The following is an 18,454-nucleotide window of genomic DNA, read 5'->3' as shown; positions in this document are numbered from 1 at the left end:
GTCCTATATATATGTTAGATATGTTGCAGTATATCCCAGATACAATATATGTTTGCAGAACTGAACAGTTTTCTTGTTGCACAGGGAGAATTGGAATCAGAAGGTAAAAATAACCCAAGAAGAAAAACAAAAATGCAAATAGTTTACATTCATTGCCCAGTGTTTTTTCTTTGGGTGTAGCTGCTTCTGTCCATCATTGATCAATTGAAACTGAATTAGGTCTCTTTGTCAAAGAAATCAACTTACATCAGAATACATCCTCATACAGTATCGTCGTTGAAGTGTATAATGATCTCCTGGTTCTGCTCATTTCACTTAGCATCAGTTCATGTAAGTCTCTCCAAGCCTCTCTCTATTCATCCTGCTGGTCATTTCTTACAGAACAATAATATTCCATAACATTCATATACCACAATTTACCTAGCGATTCTCCAATTGATGGGCATCCATTCAATTTCCAGTTTCTAGCCGCTGCAAACAGGGCTGTTACAAACATTTTAGCACATACAGGTCCCTTTCCCTTCTTTAGTATTTCTTTGGGATATAAGCCCAGAAGTAACACTGCTGGATCAAAGGGTATGCACAGTTTGATAACTTTTTGGACATAATTCCAGATTGCTCTCCAGAATGGTTGGATTCATTCACAACTCCACCAACAATGCATCAGTGTCCCAGTTTTCCTGCAAGGGAGTAATTTTCTTAGGTAAACTTTTGTACCTCTTGTTCTTAAGCTGTTAATTCTCTTTCCATATCACTTATTTTTTCATTTCTTCCTCTATTTCTTTCATTTGTTTTTTGAATAAAATTTTGATATCTTCACATATGTGCCTATGTTTGTATACATATACATTTTTACAAATATCTGTATGTCTGTACATATGTGTATATATAGTATGTAGATGTATATACATATCTCATCATAGTGTTTCATACACATGTTCTTTTTCTTCCCTTTGTTCAAATATCCATCACTTTTTAGTTCTAAGTGGGGAGGGGGGTTCAGTGGTCTTTGTTGTCAGTACTTCATTGCATTTCTGGTGATTAGTAATGGTTGAGGGAAAGGTGTTTTTCTCCTCTCTTAACAATTTATTTTTCCTCTGCATTGATTTTATTCATCATAAAGGCTTCAGCATTTTATGTTTTATATTATGTATAATATAATTTTTCTCATTTGTCTCCAGTGACTATCTTTATCCCTTGTTGTTAATAAATCTCCCATAATTTTGAAAGGTACTTATTTTCTTCACTATTTTTTTTTTTAAATTATCAAGTTGGGTACCTATTTGGACTTCTTGTGATAAATGAAATGTTTTTCTAAACCTAATTTCTTCTGACTTGCTTTTTACTTTTCCCAGCAGTCCTTCTCAAATAGGGAGTTGTTGCCTCAGTAAACAGAGGTTCCTGAGTTTGATAACCATTGGGCTACGAGGTTTTAATATTGTTCCTGGCTCATGTTTTCTTACTCTTATCTTATTTTGTCTGGTTTGTGAATTATCATTTTGATATTTGATTCACACTAAATCTGTAAATTAGTTTATATAGTACTTAAATTATATGTCATATGTTTTTCAGGTGAGATGTAGAATTTTGAGGTTGAGAGAAGCAAAGATCAGCTATTTTATCTTGGAAGATAATTTATTTAATCTTAAACCTCTCTCTCTCTCTCTCTCTCTCTCTCTTTTTTTTTTTTTCCTGAGCATTTTGAGATTAAGTGACTTGTCCAGGGCCACACAGCTATCTAATTCTCATTTTACAGATGAGGAAACTAAGAGTGACTTTCTGAGATTAGTGGCTAGTACAAAGACGTATTGACTTCCCAGTCTTATACTATACTACAGTTTCTTTTAAATTTTCTTATTGATAACAATGTGGCTTGAGAGAGATTTTTTCTTGAGGAAATAAAGGAATAGTCTTGGCAGCAGAAGTAATTTTATAGACTGTAGTTACATTCAGATTTTTCTGTGTACTATATGTACTTTTAATTTTTATTTTTAACTACTTATTATTTTTTTTAATTTTTTTTTAAATTTTATTTTATTTAATAATAACTTTGTATTGACAGAATCCATGCCAGGGTAATTTTTTACAACATTATCCCTTGTACTCGCTTATGTTTCGTTTTTTCCCCTCCCTCCCTCCACCTCTCCCCCGCCCCCAAGATGGCAAGCAATCCTATATATGTTAAATATGTTGCAGTATATCCTAGATATAATACATATTTGCAGAACCAAACATTAACTACTTATTTATTAAAGGGCTTGTCCATATGAAAAGTCACTAATATTTGCCCTCCCCCCCGAAGCATTTCTCAATAATTTGACCTTAATAAATAGTACCAGTATTGTTTGCTGAGTTGTAGCTGAACTTTATGGCTTGAATTCTAAATTCAGATATAAAGCACCAGTTTAAAGAGAGCTATCCTTCTTGGAACAGAGAATAATCATCATATGCTTATTTCCACTTTTCATGCTTTCTTTGCAGTTTTCCTTTCAGTTACTTTAGGGTCCAAGTATATTATCCTTCTTGCCCTTCCTTGAAAAAACAAAAACAATAAAAACCCCACTTTCTTCTAGACTTTTAGGCTTTTTCGCTGGCTGTCTATCATGCTGAAAATTCTCTTTCCTCTCTATTCCTTTGGCTTTCCTGACTTCCTTTTAAAGTCAGCTAAAATTCTGTTTTCTACAAAAAGTTTTTCCTAATTTCCCTTCATGCTGTATCTTCTCTGTAGTGATTATTTTCAATTTATTATGTATATCTTGTATTTCTACATATTTATTAATATGTTGTCTACCCCAGTAGACTTGTGAGCTCCTGTGTTAAACAGTTCCCCTGCAATGTTTGGTACATAAAATCACTTAATAAATGCTTGTTAACTATTATTTTGATTTAACTGAATACTGTTCCCCTTCCCCAAACATTTTTAGGTTTTAAAAAATTTAATGGTATTTCATGGTTCCAATTACACATAAAGATAGTTTTCAACATTCATTTAATGTAAGATTTGGGGTTCCAATTTTTTTTTCTTTTTCTTCCCTTACCTCCCCCATCCTCAAGACAACAAGCAATATAATATAATTTATCCATGTATAATCATTTTAAATGTATTTCTGTATTAGTCATGTTGTGAAAGAAAAATCAGAGAACAAAATGGAAAAAAATCACAAAAAAGCAAAAAACAAATAAAAGTTAAAAATAGTATGCTTCGAGCCACATACAGTCACCATAGTTTCTCTGGATACAGATGACATTTTCCATCCCAAGTTTATTGGCATTGTCTTGGATCAATGTATTGTTGAGAAGAAGCTAAGTCTGTCATACCCGGTTGATCATCACAATCTTTGTTACTGTGTACAGTGTTCTCTTGCTTCTGCTCACTTCACTTAGCATCCATTCATCGAACAACATTTGGGTTGCTCCTACCATGTGTCACACACTCTGTGCTAAGCTCTTACAAATGCGATCTTATTTGATCCTCACAACAGCTCTGGGGGGTGGGTTCTGTTACCACCCTCGTTTTACAGTTCAGTGAACTGAGGTAAACCAAGATAAATGAGTTGCCCACAGTCATACAGCTAGGAAGTGTCTGAAACCAGAACTCAGGTCCTCCTAATTCCAGTCCTAGCATCCTATCTATGGAAGCACCCGGTCAATTGCCTCTCATTGGACATAAAGAAAAGACAAATGGAACACCAAAAGATCTAGATAGATATAGGTATTCCTTTTGGTTCTGCAGAAGGCAACCTTGCTTGTCTAGGAGTTCTTGTTCAAGTATTCTTGTCATTTTGGTGTAGGATATTTCCCCAGTATGTTGGATATTGCAAGGATATCATTGGCCATTAGGGTTGACCATTAGGTTTCTTTTTCAGAGTTATAATTATAGGAGACTTCATTTTTCTTTCTTACTAAAGCTTTTTGTTTTCAAAATATATGTATGGATAATTTTTCAATATTAACCCTTGCAAAACCATGTAGGAGACTTTTAACATTCTAAACATCAAAGAAATTTTGGTTTTGGGAAATTTGGAAAAATCTTTATTTTGATAGATATGTAAAAATAATTGATCATTTTCATTGATTAATTGATCATCCCCAAAATGAGATTATCCTTTATATAAAGACTCTCGTTGGAAATTTATTTCTCAGTAGAATTTAAGAATTCATGAAATAACAGAATATAGAATAAGAGGAAAATTTAAAAACTGTCCAATCCAGGTATAAATGTTATTCTGTTATCTTTAGATAGCTACATAAATAGTTAAAATGCCAAAATCACTGGAAAAAATAAAACTAAAGAAGTATTACAGTATGACAAAATTTTAGAAGTAAGACAAGTGAATACTTTCAAACTTTAAAAATATCTTCATATTACATAGATTATATAACAAAATTAATTACACTACTATCTTGTAATAAACTTTTTTTTAATCTTTTCTTTCTGATAGGTATAAACAGTTTTATTGAAATCATCCTTGGTAATCATGGCAGAAGGTGGATTTGATCCCTGTGAATGCGTTTGTTCTCATGAACATGCAATGAGACGACTGATCAATCTGGTAAGATGAAAGGGAAATTGTTACCCTGAGTTACCTATACTTTTTTATTTTGATGTATAATTTCCATATTTTGGCTATGGATGTGCCAGCCTGACCAGAACTGGCCTCCAACCGGTGGAAGGCTGTAGCTGAATAAATCAGGCTAGAGACAAGAAGGTCAGGAATCAAACAGAAGTTAATTTCAAAGTGAAGAAAATAGGTTTTCATACCAAAGTCCCCCTGAGAAGAAGACCTTCTTATTTGTGGCAAAGGTAAAGCTTTTGTGCATGAAAACCACAAGAGGTGGGGCCCTACGTGGTCATTCTTAGGTCTGGAGTAAAGAGTTCCCACGGCAGATGCTTTTGAAAAACAGATGTTCTTGGGTCTTGTGGGAACATTCCCTAAGTTGATTGTCTCAAGTCTGAAGGGTCTTTCAGCTAGTACAAAACTAGAGTGAATGTGGTAGGAGCAGGAGTGCAGCCCCTGGTTCACTTCCCTCATTGGTTACCAGCCCTGGAATTACAAGACTGTCAGCATGTTGGCTGCCCCTGACTCTTGGGTCCCTGGGAAATAAGAAAGCTCCAACAAATCTAAAGAGTTATTGATTTATGTGAAAATCACAAATCCCCCAGAGATACTGATCCAAACAATACATGCTGCCAGAGGGTGAGATGGGAAAGTGCAAAGGACTGTTGTTAGTCAACCTCAGGCTCAGCCTGCTTGCTGGGCCTTAGTGCTGGAAAAACAGGATGTCTCCTCATGTCTTGGCTGGAGAGTTTTATATGCTTACATTGAAATGTTGCCTTCAACAAAAAAGCCATAATGTATACTCTGTGATTAGTAGATTTGTTAATAATTAAATATCAATTCATTTTCTGATAGAACTAGCCAAAATGTTCCACATTCAGTCTGTGCCATTTCATTCAAATAACCTTCAGAAAAAGTAAGATTTATTTGTATTCTTAATTGTTGTCAAATTATTGTCTTAATTTTAATACGTACTATAGCAAGATCTGTATAATAGTGTCCAAGTCTGAACTTGTGACATACTGGCTTTACTTTTAGTATATATTTGTTAGGAAAGGTATTTGCAAGGACTGTCTCATGGAGAAAGGATTAAACTTGTTTTATTTGACCCAAAACACAGAACAGGAAGTAATAGGTAGAAATTGCAAAGAAGTCAACTTAGATCACTAAAAAATACTTCCCTTATTCCGCCATCTTGGTTCCAACTCACTTCCTAACATTTAGAGTTGCCCAAAAGTTCTGTGGACTCCCTAGAAAGGTTGAACAGAGACTGGTTTTTATTAATTCATGAATATTTTATAGTAGAGACTCATTTCAGATATGGTATGAGTTGAATTAAATGGCAGACAATTAGATTGTTCAGTGCATAGAACACTGGGACTGGAGTTGGGAAGACCTGAGTTCAAATGTGGCCTTAGACATTTATGAGCTGTGTGACCTGGGGAACTCTGTTGGCTTTAATTCACTGGAAAATAAAACAGCAAACCACTTTAAAATCTTTGCCAAGAAAACCCCATGGACAACATTAACTTGCTATCATCCATGGTGTCATGTAGTTGGATGTGACTTAATAACCATAATGAAATTAAATGGTTATTGCTGTCACTTCCAACTTAATGGTGTGATTTCTGTGATTATGTATATATTGAACCATAGTTGGAAACCTTAGGAGAGGGTAGATTTTTCTTTTCCTACAACTGACATGGCACAAATAGGTTGTTTTCAGTATCAGATACAAAATACACCGAACAAATGAGGGTCTCAGAAAAATTAAAAGTTATCTTCATTACTGGCTGAGTTGGAGCCAGGATTCTAGAGGAGTCCACATACAATATCACAGTGTAGGATGTGGGATATAGAATATACCCTAAAAATTAATAGTGGACACATACCTTATCTAATTAAAATTCTTAAAACCTCTATAATCTTATCCTTAGGCAGAAAACACTTGATATTTTGAAAAGGCCATTCCTCCAACTTCTTAAAATAAAGATGAAAAATCACTTTCAGAGGAAGAATACACTGCTATCAGCACATCAGTGTGTAGCTAGCAGGCTGAGAATTAGGATTCTTAAGGGTGAAAATCTATCAAACTGAGCAGTTGGTCAGAAGTGATTCTATGTAGCATTGATCAGATTCTACTCCAAGACATTCCAAGGTTACAGCCCCTGTTTTTAGCTACAGAATATTCTGTGACATCCTCACAGAAGATCCACATCCTAGATGAAATATTGCTGGTTTGTTCATCATTGCATGTACAAATACATAAACACTGACTTATCAGCCTTGTCTCTGAAAAGACTCCCTTAGTATGTTTTATCTGTGTGAAGGACCTCCACTTTAAAGCAAAGAAGAGATGAAAGAAGTTCAGTTACCTTAAATAATATTACAAGTATTAAAAATAATTATTGTATAATTAGCATTTGTGTACCATTTTAAAGATTTACAAAGTGCCTCACATGTATTCTCTCTCAATGTTTAAAACAACCCTGTAACACAGGTTCTTTTATTATCTCCATTTTACAGATGAGGAAACTGAGACCAAAGAGTTTGGGTCACAGAGCTAGTAAGTGTCAGAGGCCATGAGCATCTTTCCTCCGTGCTAGGCTGGCACTCTGCCTCTAGGCTTTTGGGGGGGGGTGCCACAAAGTGAGTCCAAGGTCTCTAGCCAAGTGATCTTGGGGTCTCCCATGAGTTGTCCTGTCCACATCTCAAATTGAACATGACTAAAACAAGACTGACCCTTTTCCTCCTTCCCTTCATACTATGCATTGCATCTGTCCTTCCAACAACAACAATCTATAGGAGTATAGATTAATTAACTGAGTCTAAAAGTAAACTGCAAGAGATCTGGAAAGGTAGAAAGAGTCAGGTTATAAAGAGCTTTAAAGTCCCAATAGTGGATTTCAGGTTTGATTCTCGATATAATAGCCACTAGAGTTAGTAGATTGGTGTAGAAAGCTCCCTTCACCAATATGGATCATTCGCCTCCATTCTATAGTGTAGTTGGTGAACATAGAGATCAAACAGTTATTACTGCAGTGACAAAAATTAAGAGTAGGACCATGTGTGTGTGGGAAACTGAGAAGTTAAGAGTATTGAAAGCAGCATGATATGCATGTTGAATCCTCAAGTATGACAGCAAAACATAGCGCAGAGAGACTGAAGCAGGTACTAAATTCTTTTGAGATATAATGGGGAATATTCCAAGAGTTTGGTAGCCATGAGTATCTACATCGGAGGCTAAATTTTGATAGTGTGAAACTCAAAGAAGTTACTTAGTGAATATGGTGGAGGGAGAGTCTGCTGGGGACCAATGGGAACTAGGGATACCCTAATTTCTCTTTTTTAATTATAGCTTTTTATTGACAAAACATTTGTATGGATAATTTTTCAACATTGACCCTTACAAAACCTTCTGTCCCAACTTTTCCCCTCCTTCCCTCCACTCCCTCCCCTAGATGGCAGGCAGTCCCATACATGTTAAATATGTTAAAGTATATGGTAAATACAATATACGTATACATATTTATACAGTTGTCTTTTTACACAAGAAAAATCAGATTTAAAAAGAAGGTAAAAAATAACCTGGGAAGAAAACAAAAATGCAAGCAAACAATAACGGAAAGAATGGAAAATGCTACGTTGTGGTCCACACTCATTTCCCAGTGTTCTTTTGCTGGGTGTAGCTGGTTCTGTTCATTACTGATCACTCAGTTTCTCTTTTAATGGCAGAAGTTGTGTGTGGGGGGGAGGGTAGCCAGCACACAAGGTGGTGAGGGAAGCTGTCTTAGTGAGGAAAGGAGAGGAAGGAAATGAGTTAACTGTTCTGGAGACATTCCAGAGGACACAGTGGAAGGAACTACCGTGTTAAACGTAAATATTAAGCGTCCTCTAGGACTTTTGTTCTGTGCTTTTTATGTCAGATTTATAATCGTGATTCAGGAAAACTTTAAACATTACCTCACTGCTGGGCTCATGTTTCGCTCTAAATTATATGTAATGTTTTACATTTTCTTGTAAATTTCATGATTTTGACTACTACACCCTTTCCCAAGAGAACTGTTTTGTACATTTTGTCACCTTTAAGAAATCCAAGTTGTATTGCCAAGGTTTGAGAGCCAGTCTTGGAAATTTGTGTTTCACAGCTATTTGAATATTAGTTTTAATATTTTTTGAGAATAAGTAAAATATGCAGTTCTATTTCTTCATTGGTTACCAAGACTTTGGTGCATAATCTGTATGTTTAAATTGCTAAAGGAATAAGATGATTTAGAATGACTAATTTGGAACAAGTCTTTTTGAGAAACTTTTTCCTTCCCAGTAGATATTTTTTCATCCAAAATACTTTAGGGGGATCATAATGATAATTCATGTTTATATTTCTTTAATGTTTACATAGCCCTTTCCTCAACACTGTGAGGTAAAAATAGTACAAATATCATACTAATTTGAATCTGTTGGTTAAAGTTGTTTCTGCCTTATTTTCCTACTAGATGTTTAAATGGTGAGTGCAAACAGATTGTTCATTATCTCCTACTCCTTTGCACAATGTTATTAAATACATAGTAGGTGCTTAATAAATGTTCCTTTAGTTAATACAGAATTGGAACTTTATTCAATAAGTAGTAATGGGCCAATGAAGCTTTTTGAGAAAAATAAAAACAAAAACACAATGTGATTAGACGGTGTGATAGATTTGTAGATGGTAAGAAACTGGAGAAGGGGAGACCAGAAACTATGAGAGTAGTTCTTGGGAAGTGCAAGAAATTATTAAATCAATTCTGTTTTGCCCAGCCTTTTAAAACACGTAGAAAAGCTTCAACTGAAAGAGTTCCGTTTGCTCTAAACAGCTTCCTCTGGGAATCCACTTACAATAAATTTCTGTCAGTTTTTGTGTTAAAAAAAAAAAACCATATATATTTAAGTGCCTTCCATGTGCCAAAAATGACATGACAGTTCCTGCCCTCAGGCAGCTCATCTTCAGAAGAAGTGGGGCGGGGGTGGGGGGGGGGAAGAAAGGGCAGAGGGATCTAGAGATGGGACACAAGGAAGGCCCCCAGCTGGGGTCAGGAGTGAGAAGGTGAAGCCCCTGGCTCACTCCTATCCATCAGATGGATGAAGGAACCCCAGGGCAGGGGCTGAAATCTGTGAATCTGTGGATTTGGATTGTTGTCATCCTGCAGAAAGATGAAGTTCTGGAGCTCAGAGCAGCCAGGTGGAGAACAGGGAAAGAACAATGCTGTCTTGGTAAACTTAGTCTCGCAGCAGGTAAAGTAACAATCCAATAGCTAACAAATGTAGTATTTCTGGAACACTTTAAAGCATTAGTAATGCAGTAGCAGGAAGCAGTGCAGCAAGGACCCCTCCCAAAACTCCTCTGGATGCTGAGAATGCACAAGGCCCAATCCTGAAGGGGAAATGAGTCATGTCTCCATCTTCAGTCAATATAGGGAGACTCATGGGTTGGCGGCTGGTGTGAACCCTACCACGTGTGCAACAAACCAGTCCCCTGGGAGATTGTGTGAGCCAGGCAAGTAGGGTTCCAGATCCATTCTGAGGCACCTCCAGACCTGTCAGGGTACCACAGTAGAGATAGGTACGAATTGGCAGTTCTGTTGCCCACTACTTCTGTTGCCCACTACTCAATTCCAGGCCATAGATCCGAGGCAGTCTGAGGAGAGGATATATGCCCACTTTGCCAATTCCCCAGTGGTTTCAGGCTCCAGGCTGAAGCCTACAAGCAATACTCAGGGAAGGGATCCCAGACCAAAGGACACTGTGTGTCACTCTGAGCCAGAAGAGCTTTCCAGCTGTCTGCTGGTGACCAGGTAGGCCAGCGAGTTGCTGTTGCTCAGACCCCAAACCAGGTCAAAAACTGGCAGAGCTTAGACCTGGGCTGCAGCAATTAACTTTTGCTCTATATCACATCATCTTGGAAGTGATGGAAATTCGCAGATCTGGAGCCTGAGTTCCCCTGAGATTCCAACACAATGTGATACTCAGTATCCCAAGAAAACAGCAGTGAGACCAGCCCAGACCTTCCCTACAGAAGTGCTTCAAGCCTGGCTTTAATATAAGCAAAAAAAAAAAGTATCATAAAAGCCATTATGGTGACTAAAAAGATAAAAGCAAAGCCTCAAAGGAAAACATAGATAGAGCACAGATTTCCTGAAAGAGATAAAGCAAGAGTTTTTAAAAATTGTTAAAAATGTTTTTGTCAATGAAATTAGAGTGCTAGAGGAGAAAAAATGGAAAAGAAATGAGTCACCAAGAAAGAACCAGAAAGGAAACAGCCTGACACAAGAGGTATGAAACCAATCATCATGTTCCTTAAAAATGGGAATGGACCCTCATTCTTTTTGTTGTTGTTCGTTTGCATTTTTTGTTTTTTTATTCATTTCCTTTCCTTTTTGATCTGATCATCTTGTGCAGCAAGATAATTGTGCAAATACATTTACATATGTTGGATTTAACACATTTTAATATGTATAACATATATTGGATTACTTGCCTTCTAAGGGAGGAGGTGGGAGAAAGGAGGGGTAAAATTGAAACACAAGGCTATGCAGGGATCAATGTTAAAAAATTATCCATGCATATATGTTGAAAATAAAAAGCTTTAATAAAAAAAAAGTGAGATAAGAAAAAAATTAAAATTTAATCAATTATTTAACAGTACTACCCTTAAATATTTAAAGGTTAATTAACTTAAAAAAATGTAATGGACCAAAAAAAGCCAGTGACTACATGAAAAAACGAGAAATATTTTTTAAAAGTGGAGAAAATATTAAGTATTTCATAACTAAAACAACAAACTGATCTGGAAAATAAATCAAAGACATAATTAAGACTCATTAGGCTATCTGAACACCGTGGTCACACAAAAGCCTAGATGTCATTGTTTGCTGTTGCCCCTTGAAGAAAACTGACATCATGATGGGTGATATCTTGACTCATTCTTGAATCATGGAATGTCTTCAGCCTCCCTCTCTCTTCCAGTGCCCTCAAAAGTCTGGTGGCAAGAAAGAAAAAAGTCAAGCTGACTGATGACCTGGGGTGCAGTGGCTGGTCATGGTGCCTCTGAAGTCTGGCTGAGCTCTGAGCGCTCCACAGTCTCTGCTTCTACCTCCTTCAAGACCATTGGAACAAGTTGTTCTCATCTGCCTATTCAGACACAACATATTTTTAAAAATTTTGTTTTTTTAATAGTAGTTTTTATTTTTCAAAATACATGGCAAAGACAATTTTCAGCATTTATCCTTGCAAAATCTCTTGTTCCAAATTTTTCTCCCTCCCTTCCCTCTACTGCCCAGACAACAAGTAATCTAATATAAGTTAAACATCAGAACCTGTTGTTTTTATTATATATTATATATAGTATATTAAAATAATATTTTAAAAAGTTGTACAAGGAAACTGAACTTATATCTTAGAACCAGAAGGTAAAGGGGAAGTAGGATTCTTCTGGTCCTCTTCAGAAAGAACTCCCAAAATGAAAACTCCCATAAAAGAGAATACCAAAATGAGAAGCTTTCTGGTCAAAGAAGAAATACTGCAAACAGCCTGGAAGAATTCAATCACCAAGAAACTACAGTCAAGATCACACATAATTTTATAGCCACCAACCTACAAGAGCAGAGGGCTTGGACTATGATATTCCCAAAGACAAAGGAGATGATAGGCTTATAACCAAAAATTACCCAGCAAGATGAAACAGAACTGACAGTGGAAAGGAAATGGACCTTTCATGAACCAGAGGACCTTCAAGAATGCCTGATGGAAGCACCAGAACTGCATGGAAACTTTGAGAGTCAGCCACAAGAGTTAAGAAAATCATAAAAGGTAAACATGAACGTTAAACAAGAAAAGACTGCTTATATTCTAATATGGGGAGATGACATGTTTCTCCTCTGAGTCTCGTCATCGGGGTCATAGAGGGAATCTGATGTTAAAAGAAGAATAGAAAGAAAGGAGAGGAGAAATACAATAGGAAGTAGGGAGAAGTTTAGGGAAAATTGTCTCATATCAGCAGAATGCACAAGATATAAACATTGGTACCAAGAAGGAAGAGATGGGTAAGATTTTGAGTGTACTAAGACTTTTTGGGACACCCTGTATGTTCTCATGGATCCTTCCCCGAACCACAGGAGGTGGGAGTCATTCTTATCTTTTCTTTATGGATTAGTTAGCTGAGGCTGAAGAGTGTTAATCCCAGAGTCACTGGCTGGTGGTTAAGCCAATGATCATCCTGAGGTCTGTCTTTATTCCAAGTCCAACATTCGTACCCACTGTTGCCATCTGGTGGACTCATTGTAGGGTAAATTATAGATTAAGGAGTAGGGAGCCATTTCAGTAATTTAGGCATCAAGATGTTGGGAGCGGGGCCTAGTGGGCATGACAGTCAGAATGGAGGATTTTTTTTAAGCCTTTTTAAAATCTCTTTGAATTACTGTATAGTGGAAGGTCATTGTGACAGTTGAAAATAAAAGTAGAGGAGTACCAAATGTTTGCTTCTTTAGTAATGATAATAAATGGAGACCTGACAGAACTTAAGAGAATTAGTTTTCCAAAACCCTGGCTTTTGCGATACTTATAGAAAGCAATTTAAATTCATACCTTTTTGAATGATTGTCAATTGTCAGTAGACGTTGATAAAAACACATTTAGTGTGTTCCAAAGTCCCATGCTAATCCTGGTGACACAAAGAAAAGCAAAAAACGGTCCTTGGTCTCAAAGAACTCCTAACTTTTTTTTTTTTTAATAGCTTCTTATTTACAAGATATATGCATGGGTAATTTTTCAACACTGACAATTGCAAAACCTTTTGTTCCAATTTTTCCCCTCCTTCCCCCCACTCCCTCCCCCAGATGGCAGGTTGACCAATACATATTAAATATGTTAAAGTATAAGTTAAATACAATATTAGTATACATGTCCATACAATTATTTTGCTGTACAAAAAGAATTGGACGTTGAAATAATGTACAATTAGCCTGTGAAGGAAATCAAAAATGCAGGCAAATAAAAATAGAGGGATTGGGAATTCTATGTAGTGGTTCATAGTCATCTCCCAGAGTTCTTTCGCTGGATGTAGCTGATTCAGTTCATTACTGCTCTGTTGGAACTGATTTGGTTCATCTCATTGTTGAAGAGGGCCACGTCCATCAGAATTGATCATCATATAGTATTGTTGTTGAAGTATACAATGATCTCCTGGTCCTGCTCATTTCACTCAGCATCAATTCATGTAAGTCTCTCCAGGCCTTTCTGAAATCATCCTGCTGGTCACTTCTTACAGAACAATAATATTCCATAATATTCATATACCACAGTTTATTCAGCCATTCTCCAGTTGATGGGCAGCCACTCAGTTTCCAGTTTCTGGACACTACAAAGAGGGCTGCCACAGATATTTTTGCACATGCAATCCCTTTCCCTTCTTTAAGATCTCTTTGGGATATAAGCCCATCAGTAACACTGCTGGGTCAAAGGGTATGCATAATTGGATAATTTTTTTGAGCATAATTCCAAATCAAGGAGCTCCTAACTTAATAGCATCTTTAACAAATTAAAAATTAGTAAATTTGATCTATTCTCATTATAAAGCCACTTTACTTTTAAGGATCATCCAAGGATAAATAAACATCATTCAGAAAATAGTCTCCTCTTAATTTTATATTTTTGTAGTTAGGGAAATCTCATAGCTCTGGAATAATAACAGTATTAGTAGTGTTGTCCCAATTTTACAAATAACAGAAACTGAAACTCAAAAAAATTCAAATGAAGTCCTTGGTCATATTCTTAATAAATACTAGAGATGGAATTCATACTCTAGTCCTTTCTCTGGGGAGACTTTAAGACCAAGATATCTTTATCCTTTTTACATGTCACCCCTTAAGTGTAATGGGTGAGCTCTCCTTCCCTTCCTTTTCCACTCCCCTGCCTCCACCCACCAAAATCGTCATTTCCTATACAACACATCAGGACTTAAACAAAGAGTGGGCAGGGGCCATTCTTTCTCCAAGCTTATATATTAAGAGATTATGCTCCAATTACTATTTAGCCTCATGTGCTTGGGACCTCAGTGCATCAACTCAAGCCTCAGCCCATTACACTTAAGCATCAGGATTGTTGTCTTAGTAGAAAGCTGAAGATTCATTGATATTTCCAAACAGTGTCTTTTAGACCCCAGAGTTTTCATCTGTAGTGTTGTCTTATGACTATATACTGAAGATATTTATCATTCTTTCCCTCCCTTAATTGATGAATATAATTTTATTTCTTTAAATATTTCACAATTACATGTAAGATTTTAACATTAATTTAAAAAAATTTTGAGTTTCAAATTTTCTTCTCCAATCCCACTTTCCTTTAAGAAGGCAAGCAACATGATATTTATTATACATGTGAAATCATATAATATCTATTTCCATATTAGCCATGTCACAAAAGCAAGTAAAAAGAATATTTGGACCAGTTTACTCTTCCAAAAGCGTATTCATTAGGGCCCAATTTTTCTACATCCCCCTTCAGTATTTGTCATTTTCTTTTTCTATCATGTTAGCTAATCTGATAGATGTGAGGATGTTCTCACATTTCAGAGTTTTACTTATTTGCATTTCTCTAATGATTTAGAGCATTTTTTTCATGTATTGATAGCTTTGATTTCTTCTGAAAACTTCATATCCTTTGAACATTTAGCAACGGGGTAGGACTACTTCTTTTTATAAATTTGGTTCAGTTTCTCATATGTTTAAGAAATAAAAACTTTACCAGAAAAAGTTGCTGCAAAACATCTCTCCCTCCCCCCCAGTTTTCTGTTTTCCTTCTAATTTTGGCTATATCAGTTTTGTTTGTGTAAAAACTTTTTAACCCATATAATCAAAATCTATCTTACATTCTGTGATCCTCTCTTTCTTTTGATCATAAATCTTCTCCTTATCTATAGATTTTACTGGAATATTTTTCCTACATTTTACTTATGACTTCACCCTTTACATCTAAATCATTTAAACACTTTGACCTTATCTTGATATACAGTGTGAGATATTGGTGTATGCTTATTAATTGCCAGAGTCTTCTCTTTTCTCAGCAGTTTTTGTGCAATGATGAATTCTTGTCCCAAATGTTTTGGATTATGTTTGGTTTTATCAAACACTAGATTACTGTGGTCATTTATCATTGCACTTAATCTCTTCCAGTGATCTACCACTTTATTTCTTATCCACTAACAGATAGTTTTTATGACTACTGCTTTGTAGTAGAGCTTGAAATCTGGAATTGCAAGGCCTCCTTCCTTCATATTTTAAATAACTGATTTCTTTGATATTCTTGACTTTTTGTTCTTCCAAACAATTTTTTTTCCTAGCTCTATAAAATCATTCTTTGGTAGTTTTAACTGCTATTCTTTTTACAGAATTACTCATGAAAGTCTGTTTTGTGTCTCCATCTGCTGGGTCTTGGTGAACCATATTGGAAGGAAACTAGAGTTTAAGTTATTTGAAGAAGCATTCTTATTTTGCTTTTACCTCACTGGAGGGATGAGATATGATCTTTTAATTTTTGCTTTGACATCTATTTCATCCACATCGAGTTGGGACTTTTAAATTTAACAGTAAAGGTGATTCCTTCCCCTCTCTCTCCTTTAAAAAAAAAAAATCATGTTTCTAAGGGCCAAGGATGAGGTTTGCATAATTTGCTTTGTGCAGCATTATTCCAGGTTTTTGCTTCTTAGTAAGTTATGCTATAATGATTATCCTAAATATTTTTGCATTTAAAAAGATTCTTGGTTCCGTATGAAAGCCAGCTAGAGCAGACCCATAAGAAGTCTGGGAGGGAAGATGATGTTTTCATCTTGCTCACCACAGATATTTGAGGGTTACTTTTATCACTATGAAAGTCCTTTCTAAAGAACTTTTTTTCCCCCTGAGGCATTTGGTGTTAAGTGACTTGCCCAGGGTCACATAGCTAGGGAGTGTTAAGTGTCTGAGATCAAATTTGAACTCAGGTCCTCCTGACTAAAGGAAGGTGCTCTAACCACTGCACCACTTAGCTACCCCTAAAGATCTTAAAATAATAGTTTTATGCATTTTTTATATTACCCAAAAGATTTTTTTTCCTATTGATATAACTCCATCCCTCACCATTCTCTTCAGTGTCCTGATCAATTAGCCTAACTGGGCCTATAGCAGAAATAACTTGCAACAGCACATGGGGTGTGCTCCTCTGTCAAAAGAGAAGATTTTGGCCTTTGCCGCTGATTTCTCAAATATAGGTGGCTCTTACTTCACTGATTTTGAAATAGTTTACATAGAAATGACTAAAGAAAATCCCTCAAAGAGTCAAAAAAAGCACAAAATACCAAACTGATTAGGAACGTTAAGGGATACTAAGTTCAGTGTCAATGTAGGGGGACTTCTGCATTCAATCCAAGTTGACTCAGAGTTACAGAGCTCAGTCAGTGACTGCAATCCTGACCCATAAGTAATACTGTTCCAAGGAGATTACCTTCTAAAGCCAGAAGAAGGTTGTCTTTGTTCAAAAAACCATTTACCCTGTCCCAAATAATGATTTCTCTTTTTCAGAGTTCACTTTACATCCGGGATGGTTGTGAGTTTGAGTATAGGACTCATTTTTGCCTTTAAATGAGTGGGTTACAAACTTTTTCATATATCAGTGACAGAAAAGTGGTGAAGACATTAAGCAAAAATGACTTGCTTAGCTACACTCAAAGAAAGAACACTGGGAAATGAATATAAACTGCTTGCATGTTTGTTTTTCTTCCCGGGTTATTTCTACCTTCTGAATCCAATTCTCCCTGTGCAACAAGAGAACTGTTCGGTTCTGCACACATATGTTGTATCTAGGATATACTGTAACCTATTTAACATATAAAGGACTACTTGCCATCTGGGGGAGGGGGTAGAGGGAGGGAGGGGAAAAATCGGAACAGAAGTGAGTGCAAGGGATAATGTTGTAAAAAATTACCCTGGCATGGGTTCTGTCAATAAAAAGTTTAAAAATTTTTAAAAATAAAATAAAAAATAAATGACTTGCTTAAATTGTCATTCAGAAGTTTTTCCTTCATAATGAAATTACAGAAGTTCTTTCCTCAACTAGAAAGAATCTTCAGAGATTGAATCCTGAATTTGTCATCAGCGATATACTTCAGGGGCTGTGCTAAAGGAAAAACCCAACCCCTGGCCAATTATGGAAACCTTGGGAAAGACTTTGTGTTCACTGTTGGTGTGAGGGCCGCTGGATATCATATTTTTAATGTAAGAGATGAACCATCCCCTGACATCTCATTCTCACCATTTCTGGAGTGATTGCAGATTAAATAGAGCCAAGATTTGAGTTGTAAATAATTTAGGGATAGGTTTGTATTTTATTCTCCATAACAGTTCAGTAAAATAATTAATTTTCTGAAAGCTCCAGAGTCTCATTAGGATATGAGTGAACATTAAAATGTAAATGGTTTAATGTAAAAATAATCATTTTATAAAATAAAGGCAATACTTTTAAAATACAATCAGTTATCACATCATTCTGTTTCTATAGCACTTTTAATATTCATCCACTTCCCTTGCTAGTGCCAGCATTTTAGCTTAAGTCCTAATCGTCTCTCATTAACTTCCTAATTGTTTTCCTTGATTCTAGTCTGTTAGTTGTGTCTGGTATTTTCTCTGGTTAGAACAGGTTGCCCCTGTCCTATTGCTTCTAGATTAACCTCTCATCCTGGAATCCGAGGCCTTCCACAATTTTCCTCTGGCCGGCTATTCTCTCCTCATTCCATGGTGTGCTTTATTTCACATTTTCTGCATTCTGGTCAAACTTTAGTGCAAACTAGTTGATTCTTTAGATCCAACATTCTGTTTCCTACTTCTCTATAT

The 18,454-nt window shown here is 36.1% G+C and overlaps 1 protein-coding gene across 1 annotated transcript in view; it reads left to right on the top strand.

Annotated features, from left to right (window-relative positions):
- Positions 1 to 18,454, top strand: part of SMIM14 (small integral membrane protein 14) — a 65,588-nt gene that overhangs the window by 18,838 nt on the left and 28,296 nt on the right. Inside the window, exon 2 of the mRNA XM_051965643.1 lies at positions 4,443 to 4,553. Within this exon, the coding sequence (XP_051821603.1) occupies positions 4,479 to 4,553 (75 nt within the window). The 5' untranslated portion in view covers positions 4,443 to 4,478. The remainder of the gene's footprint in view (positions 1 to 4,442; positions 4,554 to 18,454) is intronic.

Source organism: Antechinus flavipes, chromosome 6 (genome assembly GCF_016432865.1).
Source record: "Antechinus flavipes isolate AdamAnt ecotype Samford, QLD, Australia chromosome 6, AdamAnt_v2, whole genome shotgun sequence".
Taxonomy (NCBI): domain Eukaryota; kingdom Metazoa; phylum Chordata; class Mammalia; order Dasyuromorphia; family Dasyuridae; genus Antechinus; species Antechinus flavipes.
Note: the sequence above shows the minus strand (reverse complement) of the source record. Positions and strands in the feature narration are given on the sequence as shown.